At 43.3% G+C, this 26,623-nt stretch overlaps 2 protein-coding genes across 5 annotated transcripts in view; one reads left to right on the forward strand and one right to left on the reverse strand.

The window, feature by feature from the left end:
- Window positions 1-17,418, reverse strand: part of add1 (adducin 1 (alpha)) — a 31,212-nt gene extending 13,794 nt beyond the window's left edge. For all 3 annotated transcript variants that reach the window (XM_071515695.1, XM_071515696.1, XM_071515698.1), the window contains exons 1-10: window positions 17,297-17,418; window positions 5,599-5,807; window positions 4,290-4,452; window positions 3,688-3,839; window positions 3,037-3,117; window positions 2,623-2,772; window positions 2,326-2,469; window positions 2,008-2,106; window positions 1,473-1,643; window positions 741-998 (exon numbers count right to left, since the gene is read on the reverse strand). In XM_071515695.1, the coding sequence (XP_071371796.1) occupies window positions 741-998; window positions 1,473-1,643; window positions 2,008-2,106; window positions 2,326-2,469; window positions 2,623-2,772; window positions 3,037-3,117; window positions 3,688-3,839; window positions 4,290-4,452; window positions 5,599-5,793 (1,413 nt within the window). In that variant the 5' untranslated portion in view covers window positions 5,794-5,807; window positions 17,297-17,418. The remainder of the gene's footprint in view (window positions 1-740; window positions 999-1,472; window positions 1,644-2,007; window positions 2,107-2,325; window positions 2,470-2,622; window positions 2,773-3,036; window positions 3,118-3,687; window positions 3,840-4,289; window positions 4,453-5,598; window positions 5,808-17,296) is intronic.
- A 6,218-nt stretch (window positions 17,419-23,636) lies between these two features.
- The window catches only part of sema4d (sema domain, immunoglobulin domain (Ig), transmembrane domain (TM) and short cytoplasmic domain, (semaphorin) 4D), a 38,725-nt gene continuing 35,738 nt past the window's right edge, over window positions 23,637-26,623 (forward strand). For both annotated transcript variants that reach the window (XM_071515699.1, XM_071515700.1), the window contains exon 1: window positions 23,637-23,725. The gene's annotated coding sequence lies outside the window, so the exon portion shown is untranslated. The remainder of the gene's footprint in view (window positions 23,726-26,623) is intronic.

Raw genomic sequence — 26,623 nt, forward strand, 5'->3', positions numbered from 1 at the left:
GAGTCTGTAAAGCAGTAGTGTGGTTAGCAACAACAACATTGTGCCTTGCCACATACACCTGCCCACATGGGGGCTCATGCCACACCCCTGCTGCTTGCTCCTCTGGGAAAAACAACACCACCAACAATGCATTTCACTACTACTCATGCAACGGGGCATGCAGTGGGCAGCTGGCCTGGCATCCTGAAGCTTTACGAGACCAGAGGGGAAAATATGGGGAAAACAGGAGCGAAGAGTAGCAACAAACAATCACAACTATACTACAAAGTAATTAACACAGAGCAGAAGAAACTGCTTTAGATAGGTGGGTTAATAGGATCATCTCAATGAAATCACATTTCACTGAAATCAGAGCCTAAAATTAGTGGAAAGGAGGAATATACAAAGGAATCTGTCTTTAGCTGTGCAAGCAGTTGTTATATATACTGGCTTGAGCAAAGAGGATTAGACAACGTATCTGCAAACCACAATTTCTGCTCTATACTATTTATATATAATATTAAAAGGTAGAGTTGATAAAAGTCAGGTGGCCCCCCTAGATTACCCATGATTGACCCCAGAACCTCAGGATGCCGACCACCTACCCGTTTCCAAAACCAAAAGTAGCTGTAAAAGTCTATACTATGAACAATAAGGTAGGCACAGACCAAGCAGTTGGTTATACAGCTTGGCACGCAGACACCGGACGAGAGAGACTGCAGCAAGGGTTTGACGTGATCGTGTGTTATGTTCGTCCACACCTTAGGCTTCGACTTGGGGCTGCTGCCGTCGGGCCCGTCCTCGAAGGGCTCGTCGGGCCGGCCGCCGGCGTTGAGCCAGCGGGTCTTGTCACGCTGGCCACGCTGGAAGCTGTGTTTCAGCGGGGAGCGAGCACCTGAGTCACTGTCCTCCCCATAGGAGTAACCACCATGGGCGGAGGGAGCAATCTCCACATCACTGTACTTTTTAGCTTTGTCTCGTAACGCCGGGCAGCGGTAGGGGTAGCCCGTCCTGTAGCCCTGGGAGGCAGGAACACAAACCACACGGCTTAGTTGTTAATACAGTGAGTACTTATCAGCGCTTTAGGCCTACACTGGTATAACTCAATAAGCTGTTGTATAGCTTTTACGCTCAAACACGATGTGGGAGGAGTGCTCTTCAACAAAAGACAAAAAAACTTCCTTTGATTGCTCTGAGGAAGGAAAACGTCAGCCAACCTCAGCAATAAAAGTCCACATTAAATGAAGGAGCTTTTGCATTTTTGTCATACATTAAGAGTGCTCCAACTATCACCAGTGAATTGTCCTAAGAAGTTTTCATTGGTGTATTTTTGATGGTAAAATCCAATGTTCTGAATTACCGTTTCAACCACTTGAAAAGGTATCTTATTGCATAATGTGAAAGCTCATTTCTTTTTAATAGACTTAGGCTGTTTCTGTTTGATTCATTTCTGTTTAGGAAGGCAAAAAGGGCACCAGCATCGATGTTCCTACCAGGTTGTCCAGCATCCTCATGAGTGCCTCAAACTCCTGCTCCCCGATCTGCCACTTGGGGTGTGAGGTCCCGTCACCGGCCGGCTCAGGCACCCGTGGGCGCATCTTGTACTTCGCCGGGTCCAGCATCACCAGATTATCTGGCCCCCCAGCACTGGCCAGCGTTCTCACCTGGGGAGAAATTAAGGGGGGATATAGACAGACACAAGACAGATAGACCCAGAATACAGAGAGAAAAAAAAAAAAAAAAAACGTGGACATGAGGAAACAAACAGATACACAAAAACATAGAGAGTCCATCACACACACACACAGACATCAACATGAAGACAGATGAGCATACATAAAGAAATGGAGAAGACAAGGGACAAAGACAATTGTTATGACAAATGCAGACAAACATACACATACGTTGTCAAATATCACAAAAGCAACTGAAAGCCTACATCAAGCCATGATGATAGTAACTGACATAACACATTCAAGGAGCTGTGTGTGTGTGTGTGTGTGTGTATGTGTGTGTCCTACATCCTACCTGGATCTCGCAGGCAGTGACCAGGTTGTGGATGTAATAGAAAGCCTCCTCCACCGTCTCGCCTACAGACACCAAGCCATGGTTCCTCAGGATGAGCACCTGCAGGATGGGAGAAATAAATAAACGCACACACATTGTTGTTGGACAAAATGCAGAAACATTTTTTATATTTTTGTATTTTACAAATTATACAATGGGGTTTTACAAGGTTTGATGATGAAACTCATGAACTCAATTTCCCACAGCAGCAATATTCCTCTTGTTCTCGTTTCATTTTATTCACACGCACACTCTCTCTCTCTCTGTCTTTGCCGTTACCTTGCTGTTAGGCCCCAGGTTCCTCTGTATGAGAGCGCTTTCCTCCTCGTCCACCAGTATGCCATGGTAGTCATGGTAGGCCACCTCCCCCAAGGACAGAGCCTCAGGTGAGATGGGCAACAGGCCGCATTTCATTGCTGACACCTAAAACCAAACAAACAGGACCATTCAACACACGGCACAGGACTGAAATGTCTGCAATTGTCTGCACACAACAGACTCTGTGTACGTGTGTGTTGGTGTTGTGTATGTTTATCTACTCTGTGTGTGTGTGTGGTCATGTACACTGTCCCTTACCGCAGCACCGGCAGGCGTGTGTATGTGTACGATGCACTTGACATCGGGCCGGGCAGCGTAGATGGCAGAGTGGAGGACGAAGCCGGCCTGGTTGACCCCCAGGTTGGTGCTGCCCCGGTCCACTATCTCACCTTGAAGGTTTATCTTCACCTGGAGGGGGGAGGGGCAAACAAAAAAAGGGTTACTCACCGCCACAAGCATAAGAGTATCACCATCACTTAGCTATGAACTTTAAGCAGACTAATACGGGTTTTTTTGTATGTGTTGGTACCATTTCTTTGTCTTTTATGACCAGAGTAGCAAATTTGACTGACTTAAACTTAAATTTAACAGTCGGTGACATCATTCACTGATAGAAAAGAAAACAAAATGGAACAAAAGAAAAGAGGACATGCAGCTGCCATAGATCCTCACCAGACTGGAAGCAGTGACTTCACTGTACAGGAGCCCAAAGGGGACAATCAGAAAGCGCTCCTGGTCTGAGTTCACCCTGACCTACGGGACCAGAGACAGTAACATTAGATTACACAATTACATGGAAATCATCTTAAATTGAGTTAAATCAATAAATCAAGGTTGTTGGCAGGCACAAAAGCATTTACTACAGCCCCATAAGTGATGCATCAGGCATCCGTGTAATAAAATATAAATTTCCCTACCTAGGTTTTGGTTGACTTGTTTCTTATAATAATAATAATAATACTACAATGCTAAACTAAAATTTAATTCTATGACAACGCTCAAGGCTATCTTAATTATTATGCAAGCAAAATGTATTGTGAACTGAAATTTGCTGCAGCAACCTCTTAAACAGATCCTCCACCCACATCCCATTACAGACGTTTGTGTTGTAATTATATACTTCATACGAACACCAAAGCATTTGGGTTCACAAAATGGCATGTTGTACTACTTGAGAGGAGCAGATCAAAACTAGCCGAGCACATCAAAAGCCTTTCATCGTGAAAACCATCTTTGTTGCACTGCTGTGGCACAAAATTAGCTAAAATGCCACGTTCCCCAGTCCGTGTCTGTGGTGTTTCTATACAGTGGCGTCCATCTTACTGTGAGGTGGTTGTAGATAAGCTGCGACCAGCCAAACAAGTCGGTGAGTCGGTAGAAGGCAGCCAGCTTGCAGCGCAGCAGCTTCTCGCCCTTGTCGTAGGAAATGGAGTCTGAGCCGCGCAGATCATTCACTGGAGTCACCATGCCCAAACCTGAGAGAGAGAGAGAGAGAGAGAGAGGGGGAGAGAGAGAGAGAGGGAGAGAGAGAGATTCAGTGTTTGTTTGAAGCAGAAATGCAGTGATCTATACAGAACAAATGAAAAAACAAATGTCCTTTCCCATTTCAGTAAGGAAAGGACAACAAGATCAGAAGATACACACAGTTAATCACACACAAACCAAATGCCTGAATTTAAGGTTTTTGTCAGTATAAATAATGAAATCCCTGAATAATGACAGGCTTCCTCACGTTCTTGCCAACAGAAAAAAAATCTCACACTTACAGGTCATAACCGTAAGTTGGACTCTGCCTGCTGAAATGCAACTGGATCCTTTGTCCAGACATTCATACTGGCATGTATTACTCATGGTGAGCCAGGACATAGCCGGGCTGAGGTCAAAAAGTTACACACACACACTCACTCACTCTCTTCTCTACTTACTCATGTTGAGCGCTGCCATGCCTCCTTGCGGTGCAGCGGGGTACATGGAGGGGATGCTGGTGGTCATGAAGTCAGCGATCTGCTGCAGGGCTAACAGGCTGGTCGGGGTCTTCCCCTTCTTCAGCTGATCCTGGATCATCGTCTCCAGCTCGTCGCAGAACGCCTGCCGGTCACGGACGCACACGGACACACACACACACAGGCAAAAAAACACAAAACACACACACATAAACAAAAAATGCATGTACAGGCACATGTGCAAACAAACACACACGTGACAAAACACACAGTGACGAGGACAGTGACACAAAACAGAGACACAACAGACAGAGACGCAACAGATAGAGACACAGAGAAGGGTTTGTACAGGCAAATTCAAGTCTCTGCTGTTTGGCAGGCAGGGGTTTCCCGCTGCAATGAGGAGAAAAGGCAAAACTATTCACAGATTTTTGGAATTTGAGGTTTGGAAGAGGCAGGAAAATTAAAGAAGGATCTTACATATCATGGAAATCACACCAGGCCAATATTTTTAGTCATGTGACAAGACAGTGTTGAACAAAAATGGCATATTGGCAGATATGGTATGAACAGACAAATAATAAAGATCAGCTGCACATAATACAGCAGTACCTAAAAACCCTGATATAACCACCATTCTCAGCCCTTTTTGTGGACTCAAGTGATTTTTATAGAGACACCAAATCCTCCAACACATACTGCATCTTGAGTTCATCAGTGCCTTTACATACATACAATAGGCCTTTAAACAGTCCTGCTCTCTATCCTGGGCATTCAGCTGGTCACAGATAGACTATTGATGAGGAATAAACTGGTGCCATCATGTGATGCTGGGAAGGCTGCTGCCTTTACACTAAAGGAGGTTATTCACATTTAGAGATGCTGGGCCATGGCAATGTGTAAGATTTATCCAGTGCTGATCACAGTGTTTTTACAGAGGGATTCATCAATAATGTAGTGAATGTACAGCAAATGTAGGGCTGTGCTTTATGTGTCAACAGTTTGATCCACGGTACATAAACTAGCATTCCAACCTTGAGTCAATGCTGCCTGAGGAAGAGCTTTGAGCTTGAAACACAATGCATGTATATCAGCCTTTTTTGTGTTCTTCCCTCCTTGTTCATTTATGCACTTTTGTTCATTTGTGCCTTAATAAACTTTCACTTTTTGCATTCAAGGTACTTCCTACTTCCTATCTTTGGGCTAATTTGTAAGACCTTTCCCCTGTGTTTTTTTATGTGGTAATCTTGAGTATGTCACCATGCAGAACTGGTGTGTCTCTCCCACTAACCGGGCTTTGGAGGATCATGGAGACCCTCTTCCTCTGCTCCATCATGTTGAAGTCCTGCCGCAGGTCTGGAGCCATGTTCCTCTCCCTCTGGTACTCCGGGCTGCTTTCATCCACCCGGTCAAAGTAGCGCTCCTTGTGGGGCGCCGTGGTGGGCGGGGGTGCTGTCACCACTCCGGCACCTGACTCGCCGTTCATCCTGGCCTCGCCTCCTAGTGGGGAGGGAGGAGATGACCGATTAACGTATGATATAATAACAGTAAAAAACAGAAATCAGAAACAGAAACACATCATTTCCCAAAAGAGTTTCCAACTTGCTCCCAAAAGGTTAAATTTCAGTAATGTATTAGGAGTTTTATCCATCAGGTCTGTGTTTAAAATAGAATTAAGACGAATGTGCTGTGTGGTGGAAGCTCTCTGCACAGTGTGTGTGTGTGTGTGTGTGTGTGTGTGTGTGTGTTCCTGTGAGGAAGTTCATATCATTCTGGGATAAATAAGGGATAAATACGAGAGATGGGAAACACAGTGAGGTCAGCTAGATTGCTGACAGATGCACACTGTGAAGCCGCCACCAGGTAAAGAAGGAAATGAGCATCACCAGTCATTAGTCCTGAAAGCCAATCACACAGCCCCCCCCTCTCCTCTGCTTCCTGTCATGGTCATGTGACTGCCCTTCCCAGCCCCAAGGGATTTTCATTGATTTCCTCAATCTGTTTCCTGTAGCTCACCCAAAGCCTGGAATCACAACACCACTCAACTGTCAAGGCTAGGCAGAGAAAAGAACACATAAACACTGGAAATTTAGCCATAGGTCTCTGCAAACCAGCATGAAAAACACTGGATTTGTAGAGGGACTGTGATTACCCAGGACTTTCTTAAGTGTGATTTGGACATACCAGAGAGAGACAGAGAGAGAGAGTGTGTGTGTGTGAGACAGACAGAGAGCAGAAAGAAAGATTTCCAATAGATCCATGTCCATCCAAGTGGTTCTATTTGGGTGTATGTGAGGATAAATACTCTCCGTCTCTGTCTGTCAGACCATCAGCCAACACAGACGACACAACAGCCGACTCTGAAGGACACAGACACACTAAGAGCATAGGGAAGTGTGTGTGTGCATGTGTGTGTGTGCATGCATGCATGGGTAATGGGGGGCGCTCTGGCAGAAACTGATGTAGACCATTAGTCCACATCGATACAAGAGTTCAGCCAAAACTACCATGACAACTGCAGACCAGACCCGAAGCATCCAGTATCACACTGAGGACCAACAGAAACTCTCTGTTTCTGTCTCCTTTTATTGGTGTTCTGAACTTTTCGGCAACATCAAAACAACCATTTTCACACACTTTAGGTCACTTGGTTAAACCAAGGTTTTTCTGTTTCATGTTGTGTGTGCTAATCCCCCGTAATGAGGTTGTTGTCCATTTCTTCTCATTAACATATTAAAGGAAGGAAAATGAAATGATTATAACATTGGCAGGATGGTCTAGTGATTGTGTTTCAAATGTTATTCGTTGAATCCCTGCAACAGCCAATGTGTGATCCATAAACGGTCACATGTCCTGTCGAAAGTCCTTCAGCAAGACAAGACACTCGCTGCCTGCTCACTCACTGTAAATCAATCATTCTGGATGAAATTGTCAGTTCAATTCCTAAAATCTAAATGTAAACATTACTCACTGTTTCTATCACTATTGAGACTAATATTAAAACCAAAAACGTGGCATCCTTACGCCTTCTTCGTGTGAAGAAACTCAGAATAGTGTTCAGAGGGGAGGTGGTTGTCTTTGGAACCACGTTTTCCCCCGTTTTCCTCAGATTGAATCCCATCAGATCGTTCTCTGTGGTCTCTTCTGTCCGCTGTGTTCCTTTGATCATCCCTACTGTCCTAAATTGCAGTTAAGGAAGAATATGTGGGAGCAGACTGCTAACTCTCCCTCCAAACGTTCAGGATGGAAGCCTCTGTTGTTCTGTCTCACTGGGGTGATTAGGACTCACATCAGTTATTGACAGAAGAAGGACATCGGCAATTAGATCTGGTGCCAAACACACTCATTAGGGAGAAAGAAGGGGGAAAGTCCTAATCCCTGGCCTGTTATTAACACAATTGTTTCTCCACTCTGCAAAATCTTTCAGTTTCATGAAGCCAAAGGCATCTGATAGCTCTGAGCACAGCAGCTACAGTGGAACAGACATCAAAGCCTGCTATATTGCCAGATAATCATGTTTCCAAATCATCTGATATTAAAAATCACCCAAAGTTGGTATGGCTAACAAATCAAGGGCTTGTTCCAGTCGACCTACATGATAACACGACACTGCAGCCCTTCCAAGTGCAGCCTATGCTCATTATAAGAGCCTGATCCGCAGGAGAAAGTGGATACCACAAGGCAGACTGCCAGTCACTTCTCATTCCCTGGGTCTGACTTGCTGTTGCTGTGTTTGCTGTCTGTTGTTCTTGTTGGCGTTTAGTGCCAGTGGCAAGGCTAGGAATGAAACATGTCCGCTGACAATGGGCCGACGGAAAACAAGCGAGGAAGCCATGAGAGTTAGTTGTGCATCCATACAGTCAGTCTTCCCGATTAACTATTTTTGGTTAGAGTGGACTACGCTCGTTCAAGATTCCCTCTGAGAAGTGACAATAGAACAGCAGTTTCGCCTCCAAGTTCTCTAATGTATATAGCTTTGTTCAAATAAACCCCACTGGACCACAGAGCCATCATTTATCAATGTTGCGTAGAAAAGGACCGAAATTCTCCCTTACAAATAAAATTCAGAATGTTTGTGCATACAAGAAAATTGGTAGTCATTAAATGTGAAGGGTTAGGGTTAGTCGAAACATTGGGTGTTTCTTTGTTGAATAAATTATGATTTACGCTTGAAGCTCAGTCATCATCTGTGTGTGCTTTCCCCAGATGTTTTGCTAGTGTTACAGTCTACAGGACATTAGAACAGGCTATGTGTATTTAGATGGATGGACAAGGACTATAGTATACTTTTTTTAAGCCATTGAAATGTGCCAATATTTGGCACTATGTTACTACACAATGATTTCTAAAGTTGGTGAATAGTTTTTGTGCTTTAGATGGGATATTATGATTGTTTTAGAGATGCCCATTACTGCAGCAATTGTATAGATCATAATAGTCTAAAATTAATGCAGTAAAATGTGGGGGTATACTGACTTCTTCGTTTCACTGAGAGAATCGTAAATTTGGTTGCCCTATCTTGCCTACAATCCATCCATCTCCCTGCATTAGAGCACTGCGGGGAATAACTGAGCTAAGTGTAATAGGATCCTTTCCATTGTCTCCCCTGGCTGCCATCTGACCGGACCAAGGCCAACACTGCAGTGCACACTACCACAACAAGCTAACACCTGCAAATACACGACAGTCTTAGCATGACAATCCACTATAATTATTTTAGTCATGAAAGTTTCTGCCTACTTTAGGCTTTACCCGTTGGTCATCCATAAGTATTTGAAATATTTGGTTATGGCTCCCTCTAAAACTACATGAAAGATAAAGATGGATAGGAAAAGGAGGAACAAGGAAGAGGAGACTGGCCCACACACAGGAGTCTTCTCTCAGCATCTTTTAGATATTCTCCTTTTTTCTACTTTGTGCCAGTAATAGCACCTAAATGCTAGAGAAAATAAAGCTAACTGAGGTTAAAGGGAATGTAGATTGTGTTGTGCCTTACTCTTAGCAGCAACAACAATTACTCAAACAAATAAAACAGGTCACTTCCTCTGCCATCTTCTCTAAGAGCATTTGTTTGAGTAAATTCATCCCCTGCTCTTCTCTGCCTCGCCACAAACTGAATCACTCCAGCTGTGCCACACTGTGTCATACTGTAGACACCATTCAAACACACACAGCTCCAGTTAGGGATGGGACGATATGCTTATCTCACGATACGATTCGATATGTGATATGGGGTTCATGATTCAATACAACCACGATGCGCTGTAATAAATGAAAGTTCAATCAAGTATGACTGTGCAGAATTATATGTATTTATGAGCCACAAACATTTCTAGCAATTGCATTGGCTTACCAGAATGTAAACAACAATTTCAAAATGGCATTACAAAGTGGAAATAACATGATTTCAGTGAAGAGCGTGTGAAATTGTGCAAGCTGTCTCATTTCGGATTACCACAGCAGAATAAAATGGAGCTACTATTCGATTCATTTTTCTGCCCCATGATTCGTATTGTCACATTTCTGTGTTGCGATACTGAATTTCGGTATATCATGCCATCCCTAGCTCCAGTTTTTCTATGGAATAACCCAGGTTACTATAAATGGTCAATGTAAATCCCTAAATTGGTAGTTTCTTCAGGATGATGTAGCAATAACTATGGCTGTATGTGCAGGAAGCTTTCTCTATCTACACATAAACAGGTTATCTCACAACCACAGGTGCTCCCGCCTCGTCAGATGCCCATCTCTCTCACCTCTCCTCAGAAATGTAGGTGTAGGGGCGCAGCTAGCCTCGGCTCCTCTTAGAGTACAATCGCTATGGAAACCAAACACATTACCATGGAAACACAGGATAGTCTTCAGAGATTACTGTTATGTAAGAACAGCTGTGGGCCAACATCACGCTGCAAGCCAGTCTGTGTCACAATGCACACACCTTCAAACTAACGTGTTACTCATTCCAGATCAGACTCAAGATCTCTCTGGGATTCAAAATCTTACTCAGTGACTGTGGGACAGAAGCGCCCACCCATGTCTAGAAATGTAATATATGTTGAATCCAGAATCAAATCATACTATTAGGTAACATATTTTCTATGCAGTATCATTTCCTTAGTCTAGGGCCCAAGGTTACAAACTGTCTGAGGTTGTGATGTGCAGGGAAATGCCCCATTTATATATGTTACCGTTTTATAAATCATTTGTTCCATTAGCAAGAAGCTACTTCCTCAGTTCTTCACACATTCTGCCGGTTCTCTTGATATCGCGCTGTATAATGTAGCCTAATTCAACATTTTAAAAATTGTTTACAAGAAAATGGCTTTCTATCTGCACCCACATACAGAGAATTCACTCACACTGGCTGGGTGATGTGGATAATTAAAGACACACCAAATGCAGAGTATCCAACACATTCCCCATAGAGGGCGGCTCGGGTGGAATCAGTGACTAACTTGGTGATAATGTGTCTCCAAGCTGGCGGAATCGTCACTTCACTCAGGAAACAGTTACATCATAACCTTATGTTCTTTATTGTATTGAGACTCTCCTCCTACATATCCACTTACATATTAAGCTTCTGTCGGACCTCCTGAGCCATACATTAAGGTGTCTGTGCAGTGAGTACTTAGTTGACATGGACCAAGCACTCTGCAGGGTGAAGATCACCGACCGAAACAACAACCCCACAGACAAAAATGATGCTCTCTCAGGCCCAAAGAATGACTCCATGGGGAAAAGGGTGAAAAGGGGGCCCAAGTGGCTGTGACAGTAGGCCATTCTGGATCAGAGGCTCCTGTTATGTTGCATCAATGAGGGGTGGGGTCACTGAGAACCACTGAGAACTACGGCCAAGTCAGGGCCAACAGGAATATCCTCACCTCTTCCACCCAAACCTTCTTTAAGAGAGGCAGAGGGAGACTGAACAGGTGAAAAGCACGCAGCGAGCCCTGTGGCAAATGCTGCACCTTCGCATCAACGGCAAAAGCAGAGAGGAACAGCAACGGTCCGACTCCCTGGAGGCAGATGCAGCCATTCTGACGCAATGACAACTGGAAAGTGCACCGCCCTCAGTGAGTGGAGCCTTGGGTGCCTCCCAAGCCAGAGTGCGCACACCACCCTGCAAACTTTAGGGGAGCCATAGCTGCCCTGCCTGTCAATATCTGGCACTGTGCTGTCAGTCCTGACCAGCGCTTGGTGTCCTGCAAGTTTGGAATGTCGAAGGGCGAGATAAACTGGCATCAGCTCCAAAGGAAGAAGAAAAAAAAAAAGTTCACTCAAAAAAAAACACATAATCACTATGCAAACAAAGCCAGTGTTGGGACGACAATGTTCCAAGAGAGGGTGCCATAATGCAATCACAGATTAGGGCATTAACCCAGCATCCAGAAAATTTAGGCTCCTCTGCAATTGCACCCAAGGGCCCCACAACTGAGCCCACCCCAGCTTTCTGAACAAACAGCTGGAAAAAGATTTTGAGGCAACAGAGAAACTTGCCATGGGCCAGCTTTGGTAAAGCTGGACTCGCATTACTAGCTGATTTTTGCCCGCTATAGTAATGTGCTGCCTGTCACAAAGTCGTGTGTCCACAACCAGGCAGCAGGTTAAATTTCTCTACTCAAGCCAAAGATTGCATCCACAGGAAACTATTAGCACAACTGAGAAGACGGGGGGCAGCAATCTGGGGATGTTTCCACCAAGGACAGGTTCCTATATCTGACACTCAGTTTTGTTCTTTAGTCCTGTTCCTCAGTCACACAACTTCTGCACCAATAGAGATGTGCAAAAGTTTTTGACGCGTTTCAGATGTCTCTTATTGGCCACAAGCTTGTCTTGAACTCTGACAAGACAAAATGTATGTTGTTTTCGAGGTCTCATGGGACTGATGCCAATATAGGTATTCATACTCTGCAGGGTGCGCAAATTGAAATTGCTGATTCTTATAAATATTTGGGCAAAAGTCTGTAACACTATTTTTTCATGGTTGACTAGTCAGTGGGAGGTTTGAACAACTAATCTACTACTCGGTGTATACAAAATGCCAAAATTCAAGATAAGCTTATTGGGCAAAATAACTTCAAAAAATGACTACTAACTAATAGTTACCATAAAGAATGTGCATGAAATGTGCAGTTTGACTCTTTACTGAAAATGTATTTTGTCATTTTGTTATTTTGTCAGGCAATATCAATTTAAAAGAATGCTATACATGACACGGCAGAAACCACAAAAACCCCATTATCACACAACCTGTGAAGAGGTTGGCCTTTAACACTATATCCGAAGGTGATAATAGGGCTAAGTAACAGATAATCATTGTACAACCTTTGAAAGATGGAGAAAGCTTAGTGCAAGACTATCCAAAATATTTTTCAACATTTATACATCCAAAAGACAGTATGGCCTACAAACAGACGCAAGAAACAAGGCAGAATTTTTTTTTTAAGTTTAACCAAATAATAACGTCAAAACGCAAGCTCACAAGCGGCTAGTCAACTATTTTGGCAGATCCCTTTGCATCAACATGAAAATCAATCAATGATTCAAGCGAGCCAACTCCTTATATGGAGCATTTGTTGGTCAGTGCACATGCGTGTCTTAAGAAACTGTGTTTTTTAACAAATTATTTATTTCATCTGACCATGTGGCTTCATTCCCAGTGCTTAGGGAATGTGTAAGAAGGCAGGGAAACACAGTAGAGAGCCACTCACCCAACAGGAATCAATCACACAATCAAAGTCTCTATACCTTCTTCTCAGTCCAAATCTCCTCCCAGTCTCACAACCACAACTAATGACAAATCTGCACATCCAAGTCAAGGTAACTGCCCAGGATGCTGTTGTATTAGACAAAGGATACAATTCCCAGCAGATGATTGACTTCAACTGACTTCTTAAACTCTATTACACCAGTCAACACTCCACTCCGTTTCCATTCTCCAGCAGCCTGGTGGAGAGGCTGCTATGAGGCAATCATGAAAACATGGAGAGGAGGAGTGGGGGAGGAAAAGGATACAGGAAAAGGTGAAGATATGTGAAGAGGGGCTCCAGCCTCGCCGCTCTCCCTTGGTGCCTGGCTCTTTGTGAACTTTACAGAGTACTGTGCATAGTTCAAGTCTGTCATAATTGGGTTTTTTTTGAGAGAGACGGAAGCTTGTACTTGAGGTCTTTTCAGCACGACTAAGCTCTCATCAGATGGAAAGCATTCTGAATACAAGATCCATTTAGTTTGGTCCAAAAATATGCCAGTCAAGCAATCACCAATAAAAAGATCATTATGGTGTGAGAAAAATGATAGGCTCAAACTCTCACTGGTCTTTTCTATAACCCTTTCAGTGTGAGTGTACAGTATGTCTGTGTTTCAAGCAGTTTTCAGACATTCAAGAGAGGCAGAGCCAGACAAGGCTCTTTATATCTCCGAGCTGGATGCCTGTCATTACTGGAGACTAAGATCCATTGGCAACTGCTGTTTAGTGTGTGTGTGTGTGTGTGTGTGTGTGTCACATAGCCTAGGACTACTTTGCAGTGACCAAGTGACTGATAGGAATGCATTAGGTGGCATTTTAGCTCAGCCCAGTGTAGTGTTTCGAGGACTAGATAGTGTCTTTGTATGTGTCACAGTGATTAGCCCACACAGTGAAATCCTGGTGTTTTTTACAATACCCGCTAACAGCTAACAGCAAACAGACTAAATGTTGACTAAATAAAAACGTTTTTTTTCATAATACATAATTTAATAGAAATATTATTGAAAACAAAATGCAATTTTAATGTCCTTGAGACTTTTTTCCAAATTATTACGGTCCACTCCATTTCGGCATACATTCAGTCAACCAAGCAGTGCTTATTACTTAATAATATTAACACTTACTTAACAATAAAATGTAATTTTATATAACTACAAGCAGTAGCAAGCATGGTATCTTTTGGTGTACCAAGGAAAAAGGTATAACCAGTAAAGCAATTTAAAAAGTTTCAATTTTACTGAAACAAGTTCTTCTGGGGGATTGAACATACTGTATGTCAGTGGTTTTATCGAGACACAAGGAAAATAAAGAACAGCCTGAATCAGAGCTATATAATATTGTAATTTAATATTGTAATTTCATGGGAAACCAGTTTGGACCAGCAAAACCTTTGCCATTATCATCTGGGACCAAACAGCCATGTTGAACATGGGAGCTATTTCCATTAGGCCTGGGAGAATTAATTTCTATTGTACAGCTACTGAAAGCCACGCATAACAGCATACAACCAAAGCCGCATTGTTTCAGACCATCATCCACTTTTTGTAGATATTGTAGAATTGTATGGATCATAAAATCAATCATTAACACTAGTGCCTGTGTTTGTATCCTCTTGCTGTTAGTCATAACCAGGTGGATTGTCCTTGACCTGCTGTGGAGGATTATGGTTCATTCTGCCAGCGAGGAGGAAATTACAGCCTCATCCACTCACTAGATTACTTTGTGGTGTCTCCAATCATCTTCCACTATGCATTTATATTACACAGCCTGGCTCTCAAGTGTTGTGCTTAGTCAACTGATGCATATATGACAAAACAGAGCTAGTGGGGGCCACTTAGCAAAGAACACCAGCTCTTCCAAAAGCTCCCCCCACCCAAACCTGCACTACAAGTTAAGTGAAAAGACCACCAGACCAATTAGAGCAAAGAGATATATCATTTTCTTTTCGTTTTCTATCAAGTAGAGACGAGAAGAACAGCTCATTATGCGAGCTGGACCAGCATGCTTTGTAAAACACACTGTAAGTGAACTCCATCAGTGGTGAAGGCTGGCACTATCAGCATGGGAAAGGCATTACGGGCCACTGGCTGCAGAGGCCAGGAGAGGCGTTGTGTTTAGTGAGAGGACAGTGGCTCGGCTCGGGGCAGGGAGGGGGGAGATGGGAACCCCTCCTCCCTAAGGCTTTATCTGGCTGTCACATGTCATATGGGAGAAAGTGGTGGGAGATCGCTCTCTGAAACAACACACCCCCCACTGCTGAGTGTCCCCAGCCCACACTATCAAGTGTGTGTGTGTATGTCTGTGTAACACTCTGCTATGCCTGTGGACGATCTAGTTACAGATGTTCAAAAACGTCCCTCACATTCCTCACCATTGGCACACATGCTAAATGCTGGACCCCAACAAGGCTGTCTTGACATGATCTGTGACCTCTGTGGTGTGAAGGAGAGTTCAGATATGACTGTTTTCAAGTCTCTCACTAAAGGAAAGTCTCCTGAAACCGTGCTAAGTGATCGCATATGGGGAGGAAGGAAGGAAAGAGTGAAATAGAAAGAAAGAGAGAGCGAGTGAGCGAAATGGAGTTGAAATGAGGAACACATTTTCATCTGCACTGCAGTCAAGGGTGTGGGCGTGGGGAGTGGGAGTAAAACAAACACAGAGGTCTGTATCTAGTGAGTGTGTATGCATGTGTGTGTGTGTCGTTGCATGTGAGTGTGCGTGTGTGTGTGTTAAGGGCGGTGATATGGAGCCAGACTGACAGAGCTGAGCTATGTCCTTGGGGTGTTTCGCTAACAGAATCACCAAATCCAGGGAGTTACCATCCCTTACACACACACACACACACACATTTATCTTGATGTTTTGGCTTTCAGTCTCACTAATCCTCATACAGTGAGAGGGGGGAGGGGACTATACAGTGTGTGGACTTCACTAGAGAAATATATGAGAAGCCAGAGACAGCAACAGCTTAGTGTGTATGTTCTCCAGTTTGGGCCTAAAAACAAACAGCTAACTGCCAGACAATGAGCCACACTGGACATGTCATCACGACATCCTCCTCCCTGACGCTCTCATCCATCCTCTGACTGCTGCAAAGTCAATTTCTTACTGAAATTAAGCCTTGTATTTGATGATTGCCATTTAGGATAGAATATAAGCTAACAGTGAGAAGTTATTTTTCATAAATCACTTTGCCGGCTGATTTACTAGATTGTAAAGTAAAACTGTGAATTTTTAGGCTACTTCATCTGTCCAAATACAAAATGGTTCTCCTGACATGTTAAAATTATATAGTGATATAGTTTTGTAACCCTGTGCCGTTGTTATTACACATGAAAAATGGGTGAATTTGAGTTAAAGCCAAAGAAAGGCTTCTAACCCTACAAAAAAGTAATTTGAAATCACACTGCGTGTTTTACTGCAAACATTACTGCAACTATTACTGCAACTACAATGCTATTTATTTTCTTTCTACAGAGATGAAACGGGGGAACATGGACCTATGGCGTGAGAAACAGGCTTGATGCAGCGTGTGGCGTGGTGTTTTCTTCTACATGGCGAAGAAGAGAATGGCAAGAAATGTGCAAATCATGCTTTCAACTTGCACGATTGTATTTATTATGCAGGACACAGCGCCATCTGACCTCGGACAGGAAGCTGCTCAATCACAACACAGTTAACAGCCCGGTTCTCTTCTATCGACTCTGTTCACTGCTTCACAACATGTCCGGACTAAAAACACATCGACCCAATACAGATCCACCATATGAGAAAAAGTAACACAAACATTTAAACGACAGCATATCAAGAGTCCACAGTAAGTGCAGCAATTGTGAGCGTGTAAAACGCAACATAAGGCAACATAAGGCCTACTCACACAGCAGGCTAACGTTACTAGGGGAAAAACACACTGGCCATAATTTGTGGCCCACAAGGCTGTTGTGTTTTCACGGGTAAACATCTCGCGGCGGTGAACCTACGAAACCGCAAACTAAAGTAGTCGTGTACAAAAAGAAACGTGCACACACACACACACACACAGAGACACACACGCCCCTCTGCAGACTCCATTGATTAAAGGCAACAGAGTAGCAACACAGTGAGCGACCTCGCCACACTGAGACCATACGAAGAAAGACTGTAACGTTAAGGCAGAAACATTTCAATTATTCACACGGGCCGTGCTGCACAGGCGAGAACCTGCTGCTGAAATGCAAATTATATCGACTGTTTAATTACTTACCCTCTCTGTGCTGGAATAATCAAATAAAAGACTGCCTGGTGGAAGGTGCCTGGCGATTTTCACTATTTTTATCCCCTACCCTGGTGCTTCAGAGTGGGTTTATCTGCGCCTGTCGTCTCGGCTTTGCTCCGCCCCTCTACCATCGTCCCACTTGGGTGCGGCAAACTGGGTAATCTGCTCCTCTCCATTGGAGTTACAGAGGCACGTGACAGCAACGGAGAGCCTGGTTGGAGCTCGAGTGGGCTTTGGGTTATTAAGATATTTTTCTGCTGTTAAAAAACTGTCTGCAGCCAAGGATATTGCGTGGTTCTGGTTAGATAAAGCAGATTTATATTATGTCAGATACTCCTGTCCAATTGGTGGCGGTAATCAATGCACCAATAAATTGTTTGCCAAACTACCGTAAAGAATAAAAGAGGAGGAAGATGTTATCAAGAAGAACAAGATGCTCCTCTTTTAGCCTTTAGAAACATGTATCCGCTATTAACGGGACATCTCGCACATGGGAACAATTGCAAACAACGGCATTCAATATAACAAAAAAAATGTAGGCTACAATCGATCGAGTATGCTGGGCTTTGCCAGTTCCACACACTGCACATGTGCGAAACGGATCAGCATGCAAAACAAAGTTGTTTCCCCGAACCAGCCCTCTGATGATACTACTTATAACCTACTGATTAGGATAAGAAAGTAGCCTAACACACAACGACCCCAATGATTAGTGCGATTAGTCTAATTGGCAACATTTGGAAAAGGAAAAATAAAAGATAAATCTAAACTACATTACATCGACCGGTGCGCTATTAGGCTACATTTTGGCGAATGTGGGGGATTCAATTGCAATCAACTTTTGGTTTCATCTGTAAAAGTAGGCTAGACATGTTTCAGAAAAAACAATCTCAATGGTTGAAGGAAATATTTGTAGTTACTAATTTAAAATAATAATCTGTGACATTTTCATATAAATAAATGTCCGCCACCGTCTATCAGGCAGTTCATAAAGGTTTTGGGGTTCCTTTTGATTTTCTAAACATCACTGTTAGGACCAGAGGGTAGGACTGTCCGGGATGAAATCCTCTGCTGCACAGGAAGTGATGCGCTTTCCGTTTGTGGCAGCAGCAACAGCTGACTGGAATAAACAACAGAAGAAGAACTGGGTGGTTAGCATCCCATCAAGGCTGAACCAAGGAAAACAGCTTTATCAGACAAAGAAAAGAGCGCCACCTACAGAAACTCGGACTTCATCAACAGAAAATCCAATGGGGAAAAAAAAGAGACACACTGTTTGACTGATCTGTGGGAAGTGCAGTGCAGAAACACACTGACAATTATGGAAGAATTACTAGAAAGGAGTCTAAATTCATACGATATTTATCGCCTAAAATACCATTAAATTTACAAAAATATATGACTAAAAAGAGACTTTGCAGTAATGGAGGCTGACGTGTTTATCTTGTTGTCATGGATATAGGTAGTGGCAGGAAAGCCTTGAAATCCTGCTTGAAGTGCATGACCAAACATAAGCCTAGTGCTCACATCGCTATACAGCATTGGTCCTGTTTGTAGTCAATACCTGACACAGAGCTTTTTCTATTCACTTTTGTGGCTTTGACGGGTTTTGTTTCATTCCCTTTTGATGCATTCTAGGGAATATAGGAAAATCACTGATGGATGCTGAAGTAGAAACAGACGAGGCAGGCTGAGGGAAAGTGGCTAAACCAAAAAAGTAAATTACACTGCATCACAAAATACGTAACTCCTGGAATGCACTGAACATCACAGATTGAACGGTGTAAGAGTATCTGAGTAGGCTACGTTTCCTTAAGCGCTCAGGCAACTTATCCTGGTAAAATAAAGCCAAATAAGTGTGACATTTTCCTTTCTCTCATTGTTCAAGGGGAAAATCCTCCTTACAACATTAAGTGTGAGGAAAGCGTCTGTAGGCCAGCATCTCTCAAACTGTGGTCTGGTAGCCACATCGCCATGTAGCAGCAAAATCTCATTTATCTGAACCCCTGTTGAATGGAGATTTAAATGTTTGGAATATTCAAAATATGTTTCACTTTGTTCTTTGGAAAACAAATCTGAGGGCCATGTCAATTTATCCTTCTATTGTGGTTTCAGGGAAACACTGAGGCAGCAGACAACATGTCAGTACAGTATTATGTCCATGCAGAGTAAAGTTAATCCAGATTTCAGTACTCCCATCACCCATCAGTTACATGTCTTTTTTATCAGATGTAGACTGTGATGGGCCTTGTAGTAAAATACCCATTCAGCAGCTCCACAAACTGAACAGCTATACAGAAGGAGTGAAAAGCTGCCAGGGTGCCGGTCAGGCCATGAGCGCTCTGAAGAACCTGCTCAACAAAGGAGTTTAGGTGGAACTGGGCTTGCTGTATGAGCTGTGGGACTGAACAAACATCCAATATTATCGTCCATGGATATTTCACACCCTGACATGGAGGGACCATGTACCAAAAGGCTGTTTCTTTAAACAATGTAGCTGCAAACACCCTCATATTAAAGCAGTCAGTCTGCTAATTAACCACAGTCACTGTGCCATTTCACATTCAGAGGAAGAAGGCCAACTGTTGTGAAGCCATCAAACAGTGTGTTGCTCTACAAACAGTTGTGAGACTCACTGAACATTGAGCTTCTTTTCAAACTTACTTAGTGACACTAGAACTGAGAGTGAATAAAATACAAGGAATAACAGTGTTGATTTAGAAAGGAGTATGTAGGCCTTGTTAGAGCAATGGGAATTTAGTAGCATAATAGCCTAATCATCATCATCATCATCATTAGGCTATCATCATCAATAAAACAACACAACACTTGTAAAGAAATTATACTACTAGCCCAACTACCGCTGTGTACCGCTCTTTACTGCAGCAGTCCTCATGTTCATGCTATGGTGTCACTCCGATTACATCACACTGAAGCTCAATTTACAGGCTACTTGAACGTGACTGTGATCGCAGAGGGTCGTAGACGATCTAAAGGGACATGTAGAGAAATGTAACCAGGAGCAGGAGACGCTGCAGATCCGTTGATTGGCTCGGGGGGCGGGATTTCCGGTGAAAACACTACCTCAGTTCCTTTCTAGCGCTATACAACGACCTGTTGTAAAACAGGCTACTTGTATACAACTCGTCCGAGATAGACCAATTTAAATTCCGGTTCTGTCATCTCCATGAACCTTCTTCTAACGATTATCAAAAAATGTAACCATGAATTCCGTAGAGAAATGACTGAAGTTGTGCAATCTGACACCGAAGAATGCACCAGAACGTGGAAAAATCTTCAGGACAGACTTGTTCAAACACAGAAAACAAAACAAAAGGAGTACATGCTCTATAGGCGCAATCATTGGATGCACTATTAATGACTGGTGCGCGCGCGCCAGGGCTCTGTAAATCAAGCATAAGGATGTTATGTTCCGTCTTTGCCACTAGATGACCCTGCTCAGCCATAAGTTGCCATCAGAGGTCACTTATTATGTATGCCTTACCATTATGCATCATCTTTGCTGCATATTGATGAATACAATTCTTCCTGGAGCCAATAAACGACATGTCATGGCTTGAATGGGGCCTTTTACGTTTATATAATATAATATTTAAAATGTGTTCATGGGAGGAAATGTATTATTTTTAATCTTAACGCAAACTATGAGGACATTATATTGTGCATCTCAACAAGGATAGTGTGCAGACCAGAGACTTCAAAGAGGGGAAGCGTACCATGGCCACAGGCAACGGCACAAACATTAGGTAGACAAGGCTGCTGCCTGTTGCCGCTGGGTTTGTGAACATATCTGGGATAGCTGGCATGGCTGTGGCAGAACGGCTCAGTCCCATGGGAACTATTTCTATTAAATGGGATTTAAGCTGGCTGCTCAACATCAGTGGGCATTGGTAAGTTTGGAACGGTCTCATCAAGTCTCTGTTACTCAGGAAATAATGCCTGAATAATGTCGTGCTGCAGCTTGCTGTGATGTTTCTACATGTTCAGTAACAGTTTGATTTCTTCAGCATACAGTCAGAATGAAGGAAGAGTGGGAAACGGGAGGGAAGATTCTGGCAAGGTTTGACGGCTGGCCTTGGCTATGTTGTTTGAGACAGGTTCATACAAAGCTCGAAGCCCATCCCAGAAGAGCTATCATCACCGTTGCTCAGTCAGATATATGACAACAGTGCCCACTCTTTTCCTTTACCTCTGTTTCAGCACGAATGTCAGAGGAGAGAAACCTCTGAGCCATTCCTTCAGAAATGTAATAAAAGTACTTTTGAGTATCAGCCATTAAAGTTGCTGAGTAGATGGAATAGCTTCATCTGTGCCAAATCTTTCTCTTTCTCTGCGCTGTGCACTGGGCTGTGCTTTGGATATGAAAAGCCATTTGGTGGATGATTTTTCCATCCAAAGCCCCTGAGTTTACTGTAGACTGTATACTTTTAGTGTAAGTGGACCGCCGGCCCTGACCTCTAGCTCTAGTGGTGTTAATCCTGCGCTGTACCGGTCGAGACACACACGCAGTCTCCTCCGACTGATCTCTACCCGACCCTGGTCCTTCCAGTGTTGTGAATTATTGTGGTCTGCCTCGCAGCATGGAGACACTGACGGCCGGGGGCTCTAAATATATCCAACTGGTGAATCTGAAGAGTGGGGCTCAGGCATGGAGATCATGTACTTGTGCTGGTAATCTACACCTCACTCTGCTACTCTCTGTTACTTTTTCATTCATTGTGTGTGTGTGTGTGTGTATCTGTCTGTCTCTGTTACATTTACTTTTGGCATTTAACTGACATTGTTATCCAGAGCAACAGTAGAATAAGCTTCAATGCCTAGTGTTTGTGTGTATGTGTGTGTGTGTGTGTGTGTGTGTGTGTGTGCATGTGTCTGTGTGTGAAAGAGAGAGGTCAAGAGCATGTGAAAGGCAGATAGACAAGACAGACAGACAAGGGCAGAGAAAATCTCATAAGACAGAAAAATATATATATATATACAGTATATGTATACCAAAATAAATAACTCAATAAATAAAAAATGCAGATCAGGCTAAGTGGCAACAAATCATCTGAGCTGCAGAATTACGTTAGGGTTTCAGTGCACATTCCTTGGTCACCTGTTTTCTCTTAGCAACACATGTCACAGAGTGAGTGAAGATAAACCCAGCTGCTTTTCGTATTCATTTCAGGCAGCACTTTAAGTCCCCTTTTAACTGCAGCCAGCCATCTACTCTAAGCTCTCGAATCACCAGGGGCTGATATGAAAATAAACAATTTGCGGTATATCTGAGGATGGCTCTGAGTATTGGCATATTACAGAATTTGAGGTTTTGGCCTAATTCTTCCTTTCAGAAAAAAAAGGAAATTATAGGTATTGCCCAGGGGGGAGTTTAAGAATGCCTACTTGCCCAATTGGGTAGGCTAATTTCTGAATAACATTTGTTATTCAATGAACCCACAAAGCAACACGGAGGTAAATTGCTATACGCTGTTGTATCTTTCAGCAGCAGCAAACTGTGTTTTACTCAAAGATGGTATTGTGTCCGGGCTCCACTGCCATGGAAAGCCCCGCTCCCCCCCTCCTCGGCCCTGCACAACAAGACAAGGGTTGGCCTGTGTGTCCTGCGCTGTGTTTTTGATTCACTCCTCCATTAGGGAAATGTTGCATAACCTTTGCCCTCCAACAATGACCCTTTAAACCCCCCGGCCCCACCTACAGAGAATCACTTCAGCCAGTGTTTAAGGTAACTCATTCTTCAGGGTGGAATACAGACAAAAGTGACTATGAAGGGATAGGTTTGCATAAACCACCGTATTGCACTACATTCACTCTTTACAATGCATTTCTTGTGGTTTAAATGACTGGTATTTTATTTCACAGACAAGAAATGACGATTTAACTTTTTGTTAGATGGGCTAATTGCATAGATCTTTTTACGAATCTGTGTGACTCTGTATGAGAAATTCCCCATTCTCATTTGTCACGATGAATTCAGGCTGGTATCTACTTGCCACTACTAAAAGTAGGCCTAGCGTGCTGAAAGGTTATGAAAAAAAAGCGTGTTGCAAAGGATGTGGAAAAAACACACGAAAGCAAAGTAGTCTCCAAGTTCTAGGATCCGACGGTAAGCTGCAACGTTGCCTCTGAGATCTCTGAAGGCTGCCTTGGCTGCTCGCTCGCTCCCTCTTACACACGCACACACACACACACACACACACACACACACACACCCTCCCTCCCTCCCTGTGAGTGTGTGTGTGTGTGTTGATATCACAGCCCGGAGAGGTTTGAATCCAGTCGCTGCCCCCAGCCGCCATGCTGAGCTGAGAGAGCGACAGACCAAACTTGTCACGCTCCTCCTGCACCGACTCTCATCTCTCTCCACACCGGGACAAAGCGGATATTTCCACAGAAGTGAGTACCAGCATGTTTTTTTCGTCGGACTTATGCCCCAATGCACCGTTTCATTTGCGCCGGTAACCGGTTAAAGCAACGCTGAAACTTATTTGTCAAAGTTAGATCAGCCCGTTGATCGGACTCATGCGTGCTCTCGCGGACTTCAAGCTCAGCTGCACTTGTTACTCTGTAGCCTGCAACCCAACTGAGACAGAAAGAAAAGACACATTGTTATAATTTACAACTTATACCGCGTTTTCGACGGTGCACTACACTCAGGAGTTACTTTGCATCAACGTTTCAAAGTCGAATTTCGGGGAAGATAACATGTTAGCGGGCGTTGTTGTTGGCTGACTGTTGCGCTCAGTTTTAACTGAAAGTTACGCAGTCGCTGTCACTGTCCTTGACGCTCGAGCGAAAAATAACTCGCGAATATATTGCGTGTCGTGGTCGCGCAAACCTTTTTAAACATTAAAACCCCCTCTGCGCTCTCTACATGCCAGTCTGTCTCTCAGAGGTCATTCAGGGGTTTCTACCCTTGGCATGCATAAATCAACGGTGCTCTTTCATGGCAACAACAAAAGACCTTTATTGGAATGAGTGAAGAGCATATCCACGTAACCACCACAGTTTATATGGGGCTTGTTTGCAGCACCGCGCGCCATCAAACTGCATAGCCGCTGCATGTTTCACCATCACCTTACGAGTTCACCCAGTAGATTTGAAGCTCCAGTCTCCTCTGATGTGGCTCTGCTTCTTTTTTTGTAAAGACTTTGTGCACACTGCAGAATGACTGTCATGTGCATTTCTGAGTTTCAGTAGTTCTCTAGCTGAAGCATCAAGGAGGCATTTTGTGCTAAGAGAAGAGGGCAATCCAGTGCAGCTGGGGCTCATCAGTGCACGGTCATAAACCTTTCACCTGCATGCTTGTCTAGTCTGAGTGGGTCTGGGCCTGTGTGGGTTGGCAGCAGTAATAATAAGTTATGGAGATTCTTTCTGTCACCCCATTTGCCCTCTGCCCTGACTGAAGTCTTCCATCTATATGGCTCTCTGCAAGGTCAAGATATGTTCTGTATATTCAAACTATCCCCCCTACACACACCCACCACCATCATCATCATCACCACCGATTCCTCCTGTTTCCTGTCCTCTCAGATTAGGTAGTGTTTTGAGAGAATGAAGTTTGCTTACAATGTTTGGTGTCAGTGTAGACTAGAGGAAGGCCGTTCTCAAGGTTCGTCTTCGAAACACTGCAGATTTAGTGAAAAGCCACATGTTCTAAAAACATGTCTAAACTTAGGAAATGTACCGATGAATGAATGTTGTCCGCTCAAGGGTAAAGAAATGCACCTACTATACAGGCTTAGTGTCTCTTGCATAAGCAGGGTGGAATTTGGGACTATTGCCAGCTATTCAGAGTTTTCACTATAGCTGTTTTGTTGTCTAAATCTATTTTCCAGCTTCATTAGTGACATTAACCACCCCTCCCCTCCCAGTGTTTCCCCCAAATGCATGGGCTATGACTGGGCTTCCACCCCATCCAGCCCTTCCCTTGCGGCCTCAATAAGTGATTATTCTGCCTCATCAAGTTCGATTCCACAGGTCCTTGGCTGGGTCATATAAGGCATGGGGCAGCCACCCGGATCTTGTCAATACGATGGCTGGCTGGCAGGCGCTTGGGTCGGACCGGGGCATGCCAGAGTCGTGTCAGCCAGACCCTCAGGGGGCTTGGATAGCCGGCCAGGACAGGATATTGCTGTGTGATCATTCACCAGCAGCAGACAAATCATTAAACCACTGGCTGCATGCTGCTGAGCGCTTTAGGTATCACAGTCCGTCACACTGACTTCCCCTCAGGTCAGAGTTTGTGTTTGTACTGTGAGGTTGTTGTTGCTTTTCTGCAATTTTTTTTTTTTTTCAATTCTCATGGAAAAGTAGGCTAAATGTAGTGGAATGCCTGTTTTTATTCACAGACTCATTAGTGTGGTACCATGTGACCAGTGTGAAGATGGAAGTTTGATTTCGAAAATCAAACACTGAATTTGCTGCTGTGACAGCTTAAGGGAATTCAACTTATTTAACTGTTGTGTGTAATTCTTGCCATCCTAGTATGTTTTGTTTTGTCTGCAAATCCTTTCCATGCTGTGTAACATGTTTTTACAAATTGAAATTTGTCTCAAACTCAAAATTTGCCGGCAACTCCTAATGGGATAACTTTCTTTTAACATAATGCGATAACTTTATTTTTTTTATGCATAAAAGTGGGCCAAAATTTCTGTCAAATAAGAGAAAAAGAGAAATGAAAGTAAGACATAGGAAAGGTGAGATGCTGTAACTTTAATCTTAAAGACCAACTCTGGTCTCAGCTCTTCAAATGCATTGCATACATGAAAATAAACAATTTATAGTAGTATTGAAGGATATTAGTAATTGCAATGTTACTACAATGTTTTAGCCAATAATGTAATCTATGTAAAGCAAATGGTAATAATGCAGTAAGGCTGGGTATTGGCAAGGACCTCACGATACAATACGTATCACGATACATGGGTCACAATACGATTGTATCACGATACATATTGCGATACATTGCAATACTCTACATAATTTACTGAAAATTTAAAAACAGAGCTGAAAATACAACTTGCTGTGTACCACCTGGGTAGTCTAATATGTACATCACATTATATTGATAATTCAGCGGACAAATTGAGTCAAAACTATTTAATTCAAAGGGATTTGAGGGAAATTTAAGGACATTTTAAATCCATTTAAAACATGAATAATTTTTTTTTTATGTATCGATACGAGGGGCTGGAAAATCGATACAGTATCATGGGAAAAAAATATTGCAGTACTCAGCTGTATTGTTTTTTTGCATAGCCCTATAATGCAGTACAGGCTCTTTAAACTAAT

This window comes from Centroberyx affinis, unplaced genomic scaffold (assembly GCF_046629955.1).
Source record: "Centroberyx affinis isolate AG114_WGS23_722 - 3 ecotype Tasmania unplaced genomic scaffold, CSIRO-AGI_Caff_v1 ptg000366l_1, whole genome shotgun sequence".
In the NCBI taxonomy this organism is placed as follows: domain Eukaryota; kingdom Metazoa; phylum Chordata; class Actinopteri; order Beryciformes; family Berycidae; genus Centroberyx; species Centroberyx affinis.